Source organism: Caloenas nicobarica, chromosome 2 (genome assembly GCF_036013445.1).
Source record: "Caloenas nicobarica isolate bCalNic1 chromosome 2, bCalNic1.hap1, whole genome shotgun sequence".
NCBI classification, from domain to species: Eukaryota; Metazoa; Chordata; class Aves; order Columbiformes; family Columbidae; genus Caloenas; species Caloenas nicobarica.
The window spans coordinates 3,689,388-3,705,632 of NC_088246.1; the positions used below are offsets into that span (position 1 = coordinate 3,689,388).

The following is a 16,245-nucleotide window of genomic DNA, read 5'->3' on the forward strand; positions in this document are numbered from 1 at the left end:
TTCAGGCAGGTCAGAGATCAGAAGGTCTCCCCTCAGCTCCTGTTCTCCAGCTGAACCCCCAGCTCCCTCAGCCGCTCCCATCACACTTGTGCTCCAGCCCCTCACCAGCTTCGTCGCCTCCTCTGCACTCTCTCCAGTACCCCAAGTGATGGTCAGAGCTAAGAAGCTGAAAAAATAAAACCCAACCAAACCCAAAAACCTTCCAAAAAACCAAAGGGCTTGGAGATATTTAGTCCAGAGAGGACCAGATTTGGGAATCACCATAGCAGGAACCACCTGAACCAGTGGAGAACAAGCCCCACAACAAGCAGTGCAAGTGCAGCAGTGACCTGAGCTGAGCTGGCTTTGGTGCCCAGGAACTCCACACAACCCACCACCTCTCCTGTCCTGGGTGACAACCAGAAGAGATGGAGCCCAAAGTCACGGACTAAATGACCTCGATGGACACCTTGTGGACATTTCTGGACGTTTTAATGACATTTCACAGGGGCAGTCCATAAATCAAAGCAATGATATCTGTGCGTTGTATCTAAGGATGGGAAGCGGGGTGGTGGTTAATGAAGATGTATCGGATAGCGTGGGACCCGAGCATGACGTAAAATGGCACGGAATAAGGGGTGGAGAATGTGCTGGTTTTGACTGGGAAAGGGTTAATTTTCTTCCCAGTAGCTGGTATAGTGCTGTGTTTTGCATTTAGCGCAAGAAGAAGGTTGATAACACCCTGATGTTTCAGTCGTTGTTTATACCAAGTCAAGGACACTTCAGGGTGAAGAGGCACAAGATGCTGGGAGGGGACACAGGTGGGACAACTGACCCCAGCTGACCAGAGGGATATTCCACACCATATGATGTCATGCTCAGTATATATTAATATTTTGGGGGAAGAAGAAGGAAGAGGGGGACATTTGGAATGATGGTGTTTGTTATCCCAGGTCACTGTCACGCGTGATGGAGCCTGGTTTTCCTGGAGATGGCTGAACACCTGCCTGCTCGTGGGAAGTGGTGAATGAAGCCCACGTTTTGCTTTGCTTGTGTGTCTCTTGCTTCGCTTGTGTGTCTTTTGCTTCACTTATTAACCTGTTCTAATACCAACCCGTGAGTTTCCTCACTTTTACCCTTCTGGTTCTCCCTCCCATCCCACCAGGCGAGGTGAACGAGCGGCTGCGTGGGGCTCAGCTGCTGGCTGGGGCTAAACCACGACACTGAGAGAGGATCAGATATTTGTCCAGCTGCTTCTCCTTTTCTTTGTGCACCTGCAACTCAGTTATTACCATGGCTACTTTTGTTCTAGGACCTCGCTTCTTTGACACTAGGAAAGCTTTGGAGCTGGATCGGCCAGAACTTGCAGACTACCTGAAACAAAGTCCCCTGCGTTTGAGGCTGCCCCTGAAATGGAATGTATTTTCTGAGAGCAAGGCATGTCACACAGTTAATTGCTTTTAATCTGAAACGAGTGGCATTTGGTTTGGCCACATCGAGGAGTTGGGAAAGCTCTCGCCTCCCTGTAAGTTCTGCAACATCAAGTATAAACATGTAAAATTGACATAGCTACATACATTTAAACAAAGCTTATTTATGCCAAATACCTACCCCTCCCAGTAGAAAGTTTGCTTTTTCATTTTTTATTAAACACGCTTTTCAACCAGCACTTGGAAGACCTGGCACTTGAAGGCTGGACATGAGGAAGAAATTTTGTACAGTGAGGGTGGTGAGAGCCTGGCCCAGGTTGGCCAGAGAGGTGGTGGCTGAACCATCCCTGGAGACATCCCAGGCCAGGCTGGACGGGGCTCTGAGCAACCTGAGCTGGTGCAGATGTCCCTGCTCACGGCAGGAGTGGCGCTGGATGAGCTTTGAAGGTCCCTTCAACCCAAACCATTCTGTGATTCTACGATTCTAAAAGCCTCTGATTGATGCACCTCACCGGTACATTCCCCAGCCAGGTGTTTCTCCTGGAAGTGCAGCAACCAGCCCCTTCACTTCTCCCATTCCCAGGGCCATTCCCAACCCTCCTTCTGTTTTTTGTGGCTCTTTTTCCAAAATGCATCAGGGAGAAGTTCCGCAGATGCTGCCCAAGCAACGGGACAGGCAGCTCAGGCAGAAGGAGAGGAGAAGAATCCTCCTTGTCCTCTCTCACAGGGCGCACATGAGAAAATGAAAGCCCACGAGGGGCAGCCTCCTCCTGCCTGAAAGAAGGAATTAATTAAGAAATTTTGCGAAACACAATGCCAGGGTGGGAGCTCCAAGTGCCCGCAAGCTGTGCGGAGCTCAGCATTCTGCCCATTAGCCTGTTTGTTGGGGAAGGACATGGGTTTTCTGGGGCTGTACTACACTCTTAGATACACATCCCAGCAGAATCAGTTAATACCAAATTAATGCCCCCCCCGCCGCCTTCCATCAGCCGTGACTCTGAAATATTACCTTTGTTTAAAAAAAAAACCCCAAAACCGTTACAGACTGATTTCACACATCCAATCCCAGCTACTTCAGAGGGATTATATCGACATTACTAAATTCAAGACTGGGTTCCTTTTATTGTGTATATCATTTTTTTAAAACAGTTTTAACTTACCCCCAAGTTAAGCAGCTAAAGCATTTTAAAAGCAGGTGGAAATTCCTGACACTTTCACCACCTTATATAAAAAAAAAATAATGAATTATGTGGTTGTTAAGCAGAGGTGGAGCGTGCAAAGCTTTATCTTCTCCTGATTTAAATCCCAGGCAGCGTTGGGTTTGGAAATCACACCAGATGGATTCCAGAGCGCAGCTCAAGGTCATCGGAATAACCACGTTCCACTCCCGACCGTAAGCGCGGTCATCACCAACCCCACAAAGGCATCAACAGAAATTTAATACGGTCACATACCCGGGGATCTTCCCAACGAGCGCTTTACACCCTGGAGTGCAAGGACACAAATAGCCCTTGTTTCAACATGAGGCAGGAGGAAGGAAATCTCTCCGCATGCCGATAATCGTAGGAAAAGTGCATTTATGCTGCTGCTTTTTAAATATGTGCTTTGTAAGAATTAGTTGTTCAAAGGCCAGATGGTTGATTTAATATTGTTTCATTGTAGGAGAGTCGCTCATCTGCCGCTGGAGACGGAATATTTGCTCTTAGAGCTGCCCCACGATATCCTGCGTCCTACGGGGTGGATAATCTATTGCCAATCAACCTAAATCACGCAGACTTCACCTTATTTATACCCCACTCCCCCCTTTTGTATGTTATGAAACCGCTTCTACTAGAGCACTAATTTTACAGCATTGCAGGATTTCAGATTTATTCTAATGGCACTAATACACAACCGGGTGTCAGGTGCTATTTTTACCTCTGTGTGTCCTGGCGAACTCGGTGGCACCCGAGAGCGGCCCCGACCCTCATGCGGAACTTCTGCAGAAAATAGGGCTTCTTAAGCACAAAAAGCCATGATACACTGAAAAAAAAATAAAGAAAAACAGAAGTTGTTGACTACTTCTCCTGAACAAATTTTACCCAGGGATTGTTTAACATTTCCTACGCTATTGTTTTTGGCTGCTCTTTGATGTAGCCATTCACCGTTCCGCTACCTTAAATTACCAGTTTTTTTTTCTTTTCTTTTCATATCTCCTATCACCTGGAGTTCCTGCTTTTCCTGCCTAGGATTCCTGGTGCCTCCTCCTCCTCCTCCAAGGCAGTTTGGGAAATGCCAGGTTAACCAGACTAAAATGAATAAGGAAACCCTTCCCAACGCTTCCACTCGTCCTTTTTACCTTAGACCCAGGTAATTTGCCTTTCCGTTAGGATGAAGCCGGGATTTTCCCCACGAAATCCAGTTTTTCTGGAACAAAAGGTCTGGAAAAAAAAAACCCAAACCACTAATGGATTAGTCTGCTGAGCAATTACCCCGACTTGAACCAACCACATTTCCAATATGCTGCAGAAACAAGGCGAGAATGCGTGTTTGGGAAAAGAATATTTAGCAAAGTAGTTACAACTCGGCACGCTTTGGGTTTTCCGTGTAGATCTGTTAAGTGCCTCTTCTCAAACAGACTGAGAACCTTTTCTATAATCTTTAGGAAATGGTGAGACCTCAAATCACTGGGAAATTTCAAAATATTTGTCCCTCCAGTGAGTATTATGTAAAGCCAGGACAGTCTTGCTGAGGAATTGTTCTCTATGTAGGTCAGGAGAAGGAAAAGCAACTTGGACGTAGCAAGGAACAAAAGCAGATACGGAAATTGAAGTGTATTTTTAATTTTCCTGCCCGTTTCCCTCCAGCAGCGACGGATTTTTCCAGATGTAGAGAAAACAGCGTTTGCAGATCTGCACAAAAGTTTATTTTACAAACGGCAATTACTTTTGAATAACAAAATTGCAAAAAAACCCCAAACAACCCATAGAGCAACGTTAGAAAAGCAGCTCAGGGGAACGTTGTTGATCTGAAGCACCATTTAATGGACTTCAATAAGTAAAAATACTCCTCCCCTCCTTCCTTCCAACTATCTAGCAGATGAAATTTTGTTATGAAGCTTTAATTCAAGATATAAAATAGCCATTAGTGACACTGCAGTAATTTTGGACAATTAGTTGACTGACCGTGTTTCTAGTACCTTCTCCTGGCCTTACACATAAAAAGTCAGATCTGAAATACGACAAAGTCCAATTCTGGGGCAATTTTTTTCTCTAATATTGAATAGCATCGTTTATATTTGTATATTTTGTTACACCATTAGCCCACAAGTTCTATTTTCTCAGTAAGGGGAAAAAAACAATCACATTATGAAACTGCAACAAACCCTGAGTTAGCAATGAAATATTTGTTCAGGACTCTGAAACGGCTGCTGCTGTTAGAAACGTGTCTGTAAACGTTCGGACTCGAGTAATAAATGTATTTAATGTCAAAAAGCATAAACAGCTTACAAAATATTAATTCAAAAGGATTACGTACACACAGAGCTTTTCATTGAGCTACAAGAGCAGGAAGGGAGTAAGTCCAGAGTTTTGGGTTCTTCTAGAAAGTGAAAAAACTGATACGACAAATTCAGTTTTACGAGCCCGAGTACAAACGTTTCATGGAGAGAAGCGGAGAGATTCACTCCAGTCTTCAAACTTCATTGTGAACTTTCTTCCCGTGTTGCAGAAGCTGATCAAAAGCTGATTTTCGGAGAGCTCGATTCAATCGGAGACAGTATGAACTGGCACCTGAGCAAGAAATTACCGCTTTTAATTCTCAAGCTGTTGGGTCCTGATGAGATTTTTTTTTTTAAAAAAAAATCCTTTTCAATATTTGAAAACACTTGAGAAAACGAGAGCATCTCAAGATATTACAGAAAATCAGTAAGGAAAACTACTATAATACAACAGTGCTCGTTAGCTCTAATAAAGCTACATTAGTCTGTTTTTTCACTACAGACCCCACTTTCCATTATGCCATTAAAAAAATGTTCCTTAGTAAACATCTTTCTAAACACTGAAAAAACTTTACAGATTTGAAGTCAACTCAATCGGAATATTGCAAAAATTACTCAATGCTCTTCAGATTAAATCTGTGTATTTGTTTGCAAACCGTTTACCTGTAACATGGAGTCATTTTTGGTATTAAATTTGAAAGTATTGTCCATGCTTTTTATCAGGCATACCAGTATTTCTGTAGTCATATCAGCAATATATATAGTTCAATATCTGCAGTATCGATATTCAATATACTCTACAGTAAATGGGATCCACCTAGAGACATTTTATAAAGGAACCGTTATGGTTTGTTTTCTCAAAAAAAAAATCATCATTGTGGAAGTCTGTTTTTGAAAAGCGTTTTGAACAAACTCATGATACACTCAACAGCTCACAACATTCGGCTTCAAAATGTGTTGAAATCTGCCAAGCAACATAATATGAATTGAAATTCAAAAAGAAACACTTTTTTTTAGACTCTTAAGAACATTGTTGTTCATCACAAAATCCACTTTTAAACATAAAAGTTTAGACAAGTTGGATATTAAGATCAAAACCCATTCATCAGTTTGATTATTCCCATTGTGTATAATCTCATTTCCTGCAGATTTCTGTAATATCACGGTACGGGAAGGATTAAGACAGAGTGGCAGTCGTCGTTTTTATCACCCAACTGCTGCGTATATCCTGTATATAACGCAATAACCAACAAACAAGACAGCGCGGAATCCATTTTCCAGCATTAAAAAAAAAAAAGCATTTCAATAAACTAGAAACGGCAGCCTTTGTAAGAAGTTTTCTTCACAGTTTTACAGTTAGAATGTATTTAATAACAGGCAGAAAGCCCTACGGTGTTTCTAAACATACTTGAGGACGGTACCGATCGCTGCACTCAGGAAAGAGGTGACGGAAAATTCACCTCGACGTCATTCATGGCTTGGAAAATCCAATTCAAGGAAATAAAACCACTCGTTTTCTTTTCCTCCGACTTTGTAAAAGTAGCATTCGACGTAAACCATACAAATAAACCACGACACAAACCAAAAATCCCAGTTGAGTTGAGCTCAGTGCTTCTCTCCGTAAGTACGTGGTCGGTCAAGCGAGTTCATTTTAAATGGGAAAGTTTCAGCTAATTCAGTAAACACCCTTCGACTTCACTTGCGACGCTGCCAAAACAGCTTTTTTTTTTTTTTTAACGTAACACTGAAAAAATAAAACATTAAATACACAGTTTCCATCGTCAAATGTTTTCAGCTGTATCTGCTGCTTCCACTGGGGCTTCGGTTGTTGGAGTAACTGCGATCGCTTTCGCTGTCAGAGCCGTACGATCTACAAAGAAAGGATTAAAACGCCTCAAAATTGCGTTTTGAGCTTCAAATTCAAAATTGCATCACGTAAAAAAAACCCCACTGTCAAGACAGACACACAAGACAAGAAGAAAACACGGAAAAAGTCGATTACAGGATCAAATTACATATAACTGAAGTATTCATTATTGGATGAATTCAAACTCGAAATGCTAATTTATTTTACATGACGAAATCCTGTGTAACTCAAGTCTGTGGTTGTAACTATAAAATTTCCTGCTTTCTCTGATACAGCTAAAAATAATCCAAAAGAACTGCTTTTCTAAAAGTAAATTCTCACTGAGAAGTATATTCTTAACAAATAGAATTCCACGCTGCAAGCGTTTCTCTACTAAGATAATTTCACAAATCCTTGCTGTATAAATTGCAGGGGTTTTTGTTTGAAGAGGGGTCTTGAGAATTTGGGGCCCATAACAACAGGAGCGTGAGAGTGTCTGCAGAGTGGAAATTGTAATTAAAATGTTTTGGCTTCTCCAGAAGAATTCCAAGCTCAGCACCTGGCCAAACATCAAGAGAGTCCAGCTGGTTCTAGACAAGCCACAGGTCACATTCAAATTACGCAGAAATAAACTTGCATTCGAGATTTTTCTACCTTTGTGCCAGTAAAAAAAAAGCTTTCTGCATGAAAGATGTGCGTATCCTAATCCAACATTGTTTCTCTGAAGCTTCCATCAACCTAAAACAATGATTTCCTATTTCAACACTCTTTGTTAATCTCATTAATTTCCCCCCCAGACATGAGATGAAACGTTTTCTTACTGCCACAACTAGGTGGGGAAATGGGTGAGAGCAAAGTTCATTCAGAGCTGGGACAAAGTTGTGAAAAAAAAAAGAGTATGAGGACAGGAGAGGATGAAAATTTATATTAGTCTTAGAGATTTGCTTGATTTGCCACTGACAAATACATGACATATTAAAAATACAAAACAAATCATCACTGATATTATATTTTTATATATATATATGCACCCTGTTCCATTTCTCTTTGTGAAACATGCTCACTTACACCTATAGAATTCCCCTGGACAGAGTATAATTAAATTTATCTGAAATTCAGATGCACACTGGATCTGCAGGTAAAATGTTCTTTCAAAATATGTTCTAGGAAGCTCAAAATTAATTCCAGATAGCCCTGCAATTTTTAAGTTCCCTTGCAGGTTTTTTTTCCTGTTTTGTTCTTTGTTTTTTAAATCCACTCTTGCAGTCTAACCAAAAAGAATTTACCATCCGAAGGAATTCTTTGCATGCCAGGTAGCTTTTAATTCATAACAGGGAATTTGATTTACATCTTGGGAGCTGTTTCACTGTAGTTTTTAGGAAACATTTAAAATTATTAAAAAAACCCCAAACGTGCTTATTTTGAATGCAGACACACAATGACCTGGACCATTCTCTAACCTCCCTTATCCTGGTTTCTTCCCCATCTGCAAAATTTAGTACGTCAGAAATTCTCATTTCCTCACTCACACACTTGCTCTAATTTTTACTGTGTTTAATTATTTTGGTAATGGTAATTTTTTTTTTTAATGCTTGGAGGGAAAAATCCACTAGCCTTCGTAAACATCGTAAGTATGTATTTAGCAAATTCTTCTGCATAAATCCAGCGTCAAAGTCATACCTGGATCGCCTGTCGTAACTTCGAGACCTTCGATAACTGTCGCTCCTCTTACTTCTGCTTCGACTTCTGCTGTAGTAACTGTCGTACGTGTACGACCGACTTTAAAGGGAAAAGAAAGTCACTGTAAATCTACAATTTGTCTAAAATGCTATTTACATGTATGTTTTAAAGACGCTTGGTAAGTGGCTAGGGCTAGGCAGAAATGACTTTTGAAGGATGCAGCAAACAGAGCAATTCTGTGTTTTATAAAAGTTTCAATACAAGAACAATGATCTTCAAAGCAACAGCTAAATTTTCAAATTTGTTAATCTAGAAAAGACTTAAGCATTTAAAAAGTTGTGTTTTCTCTACAAATTATAGATGCAGGAAAAACCTTGCGTACTAATACTTCTGAACACAAGTAACAGACTCCGTTTATAACTCTGTTTTATTGTAACAATAAAGGGAAATGTGTTCATTACGATCTCGATCTTCACCTGTAACTAATACCAGGATGATTTGGTTCTTCTCAGCTTTTAAGAGTCTGATTTTGATTCGCTTCGATCACAGTTGCTATCGCGATATTCTAAAGTACCATAGATAAAGAGGTGTTCTTCTAGGATATTTTTATACTGATTGCAGAGTTCATATAGAATTATAATCCATACCTGGATCGACTGTGATGACCGTAAGAACTACTTCTGGATCTGCTTCTGCTGTAGGTTCGACTGACAAAAAGACATTTGAAGTTAATCAGAAACAAGTGCTGAAGAGAGCGGGGGGAGCAAGAGGAGAGGAACATGTTTTGCTCGGAATCCCTTATCCATTCAACAAAATTATTTTACAGTAACAGGAAATTTTGCAATCCGCCTGTTCTAACTTGCACATTCCAAGGGGATCCTTCAGCCCGAGCTCAGCACATTTCCAACCCGCTCAGAGACCACTGTGCTTCATTTACTGATTTTGTAACATACTCAACGCTGCTCCGAGTAGAGAAACTCACCTACGACTCTTGTAACTGTGGTAAGAACTACTTCGACTTCTTGAGCGATCTCTACTGTACCATCCTCTGCTTCGGCTTCTTGTGTAGCTCCTTGACCTACAACCAATGAACAATTTGAAAAGCAGAAAATAGAATATAACTGCAAAGAGCAGCAGAAAACAGGAAGCAAAAACATTATGAAGCTTTATCTTTTCATCTAAATATTTATGCCACACTTGCTAAATGATCCGGTGCTGTTTAAAAGAAAAAGCGTGAGTTGAAAAACACCAGAACTTTCAAGTTAACAGTGGGAATAGCACAAACTTCTCACCTATATGAATACGTAGAACTTCGGGATCGACTTCTTGAGTGACTGTAAGATACGGACCTTGTCCTGTGTCTGGATTTAGATCCGGATTTACTTCGTGACCTGCTGAGACTCCTGGACGGGCTGTTGTCATCTCTGCTTGGAGACTCTTCCTCGCTGGAGCTCTCTTGGTTCCTTGGCCTTCGATTCAGCCGCGCTGTTTTTCTCACTTCATCAAACAGAGATCCCGGCCTTACTTTGTTCTTGGCTTTTATTTCAATCCTTAAACCTGCCGGTTTAGGCTCCGGTGCCAAAGCAACGCTCTTCACTTCCGCGGCAGTACTAACTGTTGCTAATTGTAAGTTACCAGCACCTTGCAAGGGCTTCCACTTATTATCGATCATATTGCTCAGTGTATTTTCAGGAATTTCACTTTTTATACTACAGTCTTTAGCGCTAGACGCAGGGACAGAATTATTTTCTTGCCTTCCCGTTTCTTTTTCTTCTTTAATATTAATAAGGTCTATAATATTGTTTCCTACTTTGGCAGCATCTTGTTCTGGGGTCTCGTCCTGTAAATCTTTGTTTAGACCGGCGGTTAAAGCCTGAGGTTTGGCAGGGAGGACAACAGGAGGCAAAACGTCCAGATCGACCTTCCCGGGCGAGTTCCGATCCGGGGTACAAATCTCCATGTTGTCATCTGTCTCAATCACATCTTCCAATCCATTCTGGTTACTTTCCTCAGCTTGTTTCATCTCATTCTTGCAAGCAGCCACATTTATTCCCGAGTTTAAAACACGGGTTGAGGCGTTTCTTTCAATGTTATCTTTATTAAGGTTGCTGCGATCTGGTGAGGCACCACACGTAGTGTTTTTACCGAGAAGATTTTCATCATCACAAGACTTTTCACCATTTCCCATTTTATCTTTGGCTATTTCACCCTTTTCATAAACTTGTTTTTTATCCTTTGTGTCCTTGGTAAGCTGCTTTTCTTTTTTATCATCCTTGGTAACCAGCTTTTCATTGACCTCATCATCATCTTCTTCATCAAACTCCAGGGGGGGCTGCCAGTGAAACATTTCTTTTCTTTTCTGAACTTTGTGCTTCTTCTCCTTTTTCCCTTTGGATTTTTCTTTTGCCTTTTTGGAATGTGACTTTTTCAGAGTTTTTTTTGATCCGTGTTTGTGTCTTTTTGACTTCGCTCTGACGTTTGTCGAGCTGGAACAAGAACTCTCTGATTCAGAAGACGACAACTGTTTGCTCGCCTTCCACGCGCAACCAGAATCCAGGAATTCTGAAGAATTCAATTGTTTTTTGATCCTTTCAGGAACGCTAAGCTCTGTGTCAGATCCTGACGTGGCTTCTCCTTCTTCTTTACCAGAGGAGGGTCTGGAATCTCCCCTATTACGCCTTGTCTCCCCTCTTTCAGAATTTGACTCTGAGTCCCATTTACTACCTGAATAGGATTTTCGTTTGGTTTTTGCACCACCTCTAGGTTGCTCGGAAGATTTCTCCTTAGCCGCTTTCTTTTTGCCACGATCGGAATCCCGCTCGCCCTTGGATTTCTCCTCCCCTCTCTCCGAATTTAATCTATTTTTGTCCTGTTTCTGAGGATCTCCTTCTAATTGAAAACGGCCTTCTTTTTCTTGGACTGCTTTCCTTTTGGCAGAACCCTCACTGTCGGTGGAGAAGTCTGAAGATGATAAACTGTCGCTCTCTTTCAATCCTTGCGAGGACTCATCGTAGTCTTTTGTACTCTTATAAGGGAGAGTACTTTCCGAGCTCGTTTCTTGCCTCACTTTATCAGATCGACCTTTTTGATCCCCCGATGTCGATTTTCTTTTGTTTCTGTGTCTCTCATCGTCACTAAGGGAATAATAAGACGTCGAATCGCTATAACCCGACCTCTCGCTGCAATATTTACTCGGCGACCTGCCGGATGAAGGAGATTTTGTCCTAGAGCTGGACGGGCTTCTAGATCTCGTGTAAGATCTCGAGTACGACCTGCTCCGGGAGGACCGGCTTCTTGATCTCGGCCAACTATCCGAGCTGCGCTCGCTCCGAGATTTGGAACAGCCGCTTCGATCGCTGTCCGAACTCCTTTGCTGCTTATGATACGAGGAAGAAGCGTTAGCCTCTTTAACGACGACTAAATTGTAATTAGTTTGCAAGGGTAGTAAATGAGTTGTTTTCGCTTTCATCTCCTGAATTCGCTCGTAAGATGGTTTCCACGGTTTCTGCCCAGGCTTCCACCTTGAAGGGGGGGGACTGTCACTTAAGGGTATAACGGGGAGGTTTTCTGGGACAACCGGCGGTATGACAACTTTATCACTCGGGAGCATAACTGCTCTTACAGGCTCCGCAGTCTTGATCAACTTATTTTCATTTAATTGCGCTGAAATATTTCGTGGGGAATTGGAAACAGTCTTTTGATGCCTCGGGTTAGAACTTGACCTTGACCGACTTCGAGAATGTGACGATTTAGAGGCGGATCTTGATCCAGAACTTCTTCGGGAATAAGATCTCGATTTAGACCTCGACCTGGATCTGGACCTGGACCTGTAATATGACCGAGTCCCTCTGCTTGATGAAGTCGCTGAGCTCTGGTCATCCTTATCAGATTTAGACCAGTTTCTTCTGGATGAACGTCTAGAGGACAATGAAGATGAACGAGATTTCCTCTCACGATCACACGATGATTTTGTCCTCCTGAGGAAGGAATGTGAGGACTCTACATCTGACGAGACCGACGTTTTCTTTTTCTTCGTTTGCTTGTGCTTCTTGAAATGCTTCTGCTTTTTAGATTTCTTTTTATGTTTCACCTTCTTTTTCTCTTTTCTGTGCTTTTTGTGACGGCTCGAATATCTCACAGTACTCAGATCAGAATAACCGTTGCGCGACCAAGATCTTGATCTCCGGGATGCGCTTCTTTCATCCCACCTGCTTGTGCACGGGTCACTCAGCCTAGAAAACAAACAAGTGGAAATCCTTTTAAAACTTCAGATAAACTATCTTCCCCACCTCTAACGCAATTAATTAAGTTAAAAAAAAAAAAAATAACACGCACGCCTTTGATACTGCCAGACAACTGTGTTTCGAGCTTGTTATACTTCTTTTAGGCTATGGAATTACATTACTATTGAGAGATGTTAAATGAGCAAACATCAGCAAATTCTGCACATTGCTGAACCTGTGTAAAGAGATTTAATGTTTTAACTACTGTAGTCCAAAGGACTTTGACCTCTACAACTATAGGATTCTTAAGCCACGTTTAAATACAGATTTTAAAACACCATCTCATTTAGTATTCTTTTAGCTGGTACGCTGCAACACAGCAATAAACTGAACACACTCAGTATATAAAAAGAACTATCAGAAACATTTGTGGTTACGCAATTATTATTATATATAATATTCTTTAGTTTTCCTTTTGAGGTTTATCTATTATAATTTGATAGGAGCTCGTGTTTAGGATCAAGTCACCAGAAATTCTGGAGAGCTGGCTCCCATTGCAGAATTTGCAATCACAAAAATCATTAAAGCAATCTAGCATGGGTGGATTTGACTGTCTTATTTGGCATCCAAAGAAACTTTATAACCAAGTCTGAGGCTGAAGGAGATCTGACAGGACTAGGGCTATGGAAAGCAAGAGGAAAACTGGACAGGTCAATGAATTACTTCTTAAATAAGTATCCAAGGTGGCACCATCACAACCAACTCCTCTGCCACTTATCAACTCAGGTTCATCTGGTGCCATGTTACCAAGCAGGAAGGTTTTGAGAAAGTTTTCCACTTCTAATTTTTGGAATTTAAATGGAATGTATTAACCACAGCGATATTTCGTTTTCTATTGAAACACGAACGACACGGTAAACCTACACAACCTATTAAAGCCTGCGTAAAAAATGAAGACACTTTTAAGTCTGTAGTAATGATCTTACTTGTCGCCTTTACTCCACTTTTCTCCGCTCGGTGGTCGATACGTTCGCAGCCTCTGCATCTCCTCTTTCCAGTGAGGAGGAGTCTCGCTGCTCTCATCATCATCGGATTCCGAACACGACCGTGAGCGAGGTGGGGTGTGATATCGCTAGGAAAGCAAAGGCAGACAGTTGTATAGTATTTGTCTTTTAAAAAGAGACTGGAAAATGTAGAAAATACACAGCGACTCTTGAACAGATTTTGCACACGTCTTCATAACACAAGCCAGACAACATTATCCACACAGAGTCATAGAATCACAGAATGTCCTGAGTTAGAAGAGACCCACCAGGATCATCGAGTCCAACTCTTAGCCCTGCACAGGACAACCCCACAGGTCACACCGTGTGTCTGAGGACGTTGTCCAGTCTCTTCTTGAACACTGTCAGGTTGGGGCCGTGACACCTCCCTGGGGAGCCTGTTCCAGTGTCCAGCACCCTCTGGGTGAAGAACCTTTTCCTCATGTCCAACCTAAACCTCCCCTGGCACATCTTCCTGCCATTCCCTCGGGTTCTGTCGTTGGTCACTAAAGAGAAGAGTTCGGTGCCTGCCCCTCCTGCTCCCCTTGTGAGGAAGCTGTAACCACCATGAGCTCTCCCCTCAGTCTCCTCTTCTCCAAGATGAACAAACCCAGTGTCTTCAGCTGCTCCTCATACGGCTTCCTCTCCAAACCCTTCACCAACTTTGTAGCCGCTTCTGGACACCCTCCAGTAGCTTTATTGCCTTTTTATCCCATGTCCCCAGCCCTGCACACAGTGGATGCTCCAGGTGCGGCCCCAGCAGAGCGGGACAATCCCCTCCCTGGCCGTGCTGTGCTGGGTGCACCAGGACACGGGTCCCTCTTGGCTCCAGGGACACTGGTGGCTCATGTTCAACTTGCCATTGACCAGAACCCCCAGATCCCTCTCCACGGAGCTGCTCTCCAGCCTCTCGTCCCCCAGTCTGTCCGTACAGCCGGGGTTGCCGTGTCCCGGGTGCAAAATCCGGCACTTGCCCTTGTTGAACCTCATGCGGTTGGTGATAGCCCCGTTCTCCAATTTGTCCAGATCCCTCTGCAGCGCCTCTCTGCCCTCCAGAGTGTCGACAGCTCCTCCCAATTTTGTGTCACCAGCAAACTTACTAAGCAATCCCTCAAGTCCTGAGTCATTTATAAAGACATTGAAGAGTGCCTGCCCTAAGATGGATCCCTGTGGAACCCGCTAGTGACTGGCCGCCAGCCCGACATCACCCCATTTACTAGAACCCTTTGAGCCCATGAAGAACACACAAATTCTAGATTTCCTGCCCAAAACACCCACTTTTGGTTTGCATATATCCCACATGAGACTGGATTATGTAGCTGACTCCCTCTTTTCATTCTGAGAGCATTTCACAAAGCCTGAGAGGGGCCAGCAGCTGAATAATTTCTTGTAAACATAAAAGGAAGATTCAAGGAGGAGGTCATGGATTCCCTTGACCTTTTGGAATAACACACTTACTGCAGATAACCAGCTTTTTCTTTCCAGGATGCTAAAGCACAGACGTTTCACTCCAGTTTGCAGACACTTTGCTGCTTGTATGAGTCAAGACAAGCCCTATTTCTAAAGTGACTCCTGTTCAGCTCTTCAGAAATGGGAATCCAGTTTAGGACAGCATCCAAGCAAAAAAAAAAAAAACCAACCAGCAAAAACAACCTTTCACAAAACTGTAACGAAGCTTCATGCTTTAAAAAAAGTAAGCAATAAAAGCTGCTTGTGCAGCAGAGAAAAACCTCTAATATTGCTAACTCATTATTTTCCATTACCCAGTTGGATACACACTTGGGTAAATTCTGTGAGAAAATTAGATGCTCCTTGACTCAGTGAAAAATACCTGAATTTCACTCTATTTTGGGCCATTTCTAAAAGCAAGCAATATGTGAAAAAATTTAGTTTGCGCCCCACAAAAAAACCCCAGAAAGATACATGTATTGGTTTATTTCGTTAATTACAGGCAGAAGTCTTTTAAGACATCCTATTTAGATTAACAAAAAAAATAAAGATAAGCTGTCGCGAAGATTTGGAGCTTCTTTACCCTTCGAGCTGAAGCAACAACTACTTGAAAAAGGTTTTTCCAGATGAATGGAACTTAACAGGTTGTGAAGGTTTCACGGACCTCCCTGATTCTCTCATATTATACTCAGGACCTCTCAGAACGCAAAAGGATTCAAAACTACAAATGAGTATTTTGAAAAGCATCAAACAAGTTCACCCTGGAAACTGTTGCTAATCAAACTATTAGAGGTGGCAGATAAATGTTTTTCCCCAACTAACTGCTAGCTCGAAATTATTTCTGGTATTACTGGTTTTCATTCTTAATTTTGTCAAGAAGGTACCAAAAACCATGAAAAAAAAAAAAGACACTGACACCCAAATCCCTGGCAAAAGCCAATTCCACTCAGCTTTAAGCTGTTTTTCCAAAAGTCTTTACATAAATATTTCAAAACACTCTGTTTAAAAGGCTTCCTTTAGTGGATATCACGAGCGTCAAATACAAACGAGAGTTGTCAGATGCAAAGACAGCGATCGGATTTAGTGTAGGCCTAAGAGTTGTGGTGAACGGAGCCAA

General features: G+C 42.1%; 1 protein-coding gene across 6 annotated transcripts in view; it reads right to left on the reverse strand.

The window, feature by feature from the left end:
- Positions 1-4,852: 4,852 nt before the first annotated feature.
- The window catches only part of NKTR (natural killer cell triggering receptor), a 47,918-nt gene continuing 36,525 nt past the window's right edge, over positions 4,853-16,245 (reverse strand). For all 6 annotated transcript variants that reach the window (XM_065628106.1, XM_065628105.1, XM_065628104.1 and 3 more), the window contains 6 exons: positions 13,623-13,768; positions 9,706-12,645; positions 9,396-9,491; positions 9,061-9,120; positions 8,414-8,512; positions 4,853-6,757 (listed from right to left, as the gene is read on the reverse strand). In XM_065628106.1, the coding sequence (XP_065484178.1) occupies positions 6,679-6,757; positions 8,414-8,512; positions 9,061-9,120; positions 9,396-9,491; positions 9,706-12,645; positions 13,623-13,768 (3,420 nt within the window). In that variant the 3' untranslated portion in view covers positions 4,853-6,678. The remainder of the gene's footprint in view (positions 6,758-8,413; positions 8,513-9,060; positions 9,121-9,395; positions 9,492-9,705; positions 12,646-13,622; positions 13,769-16,245) is intronic.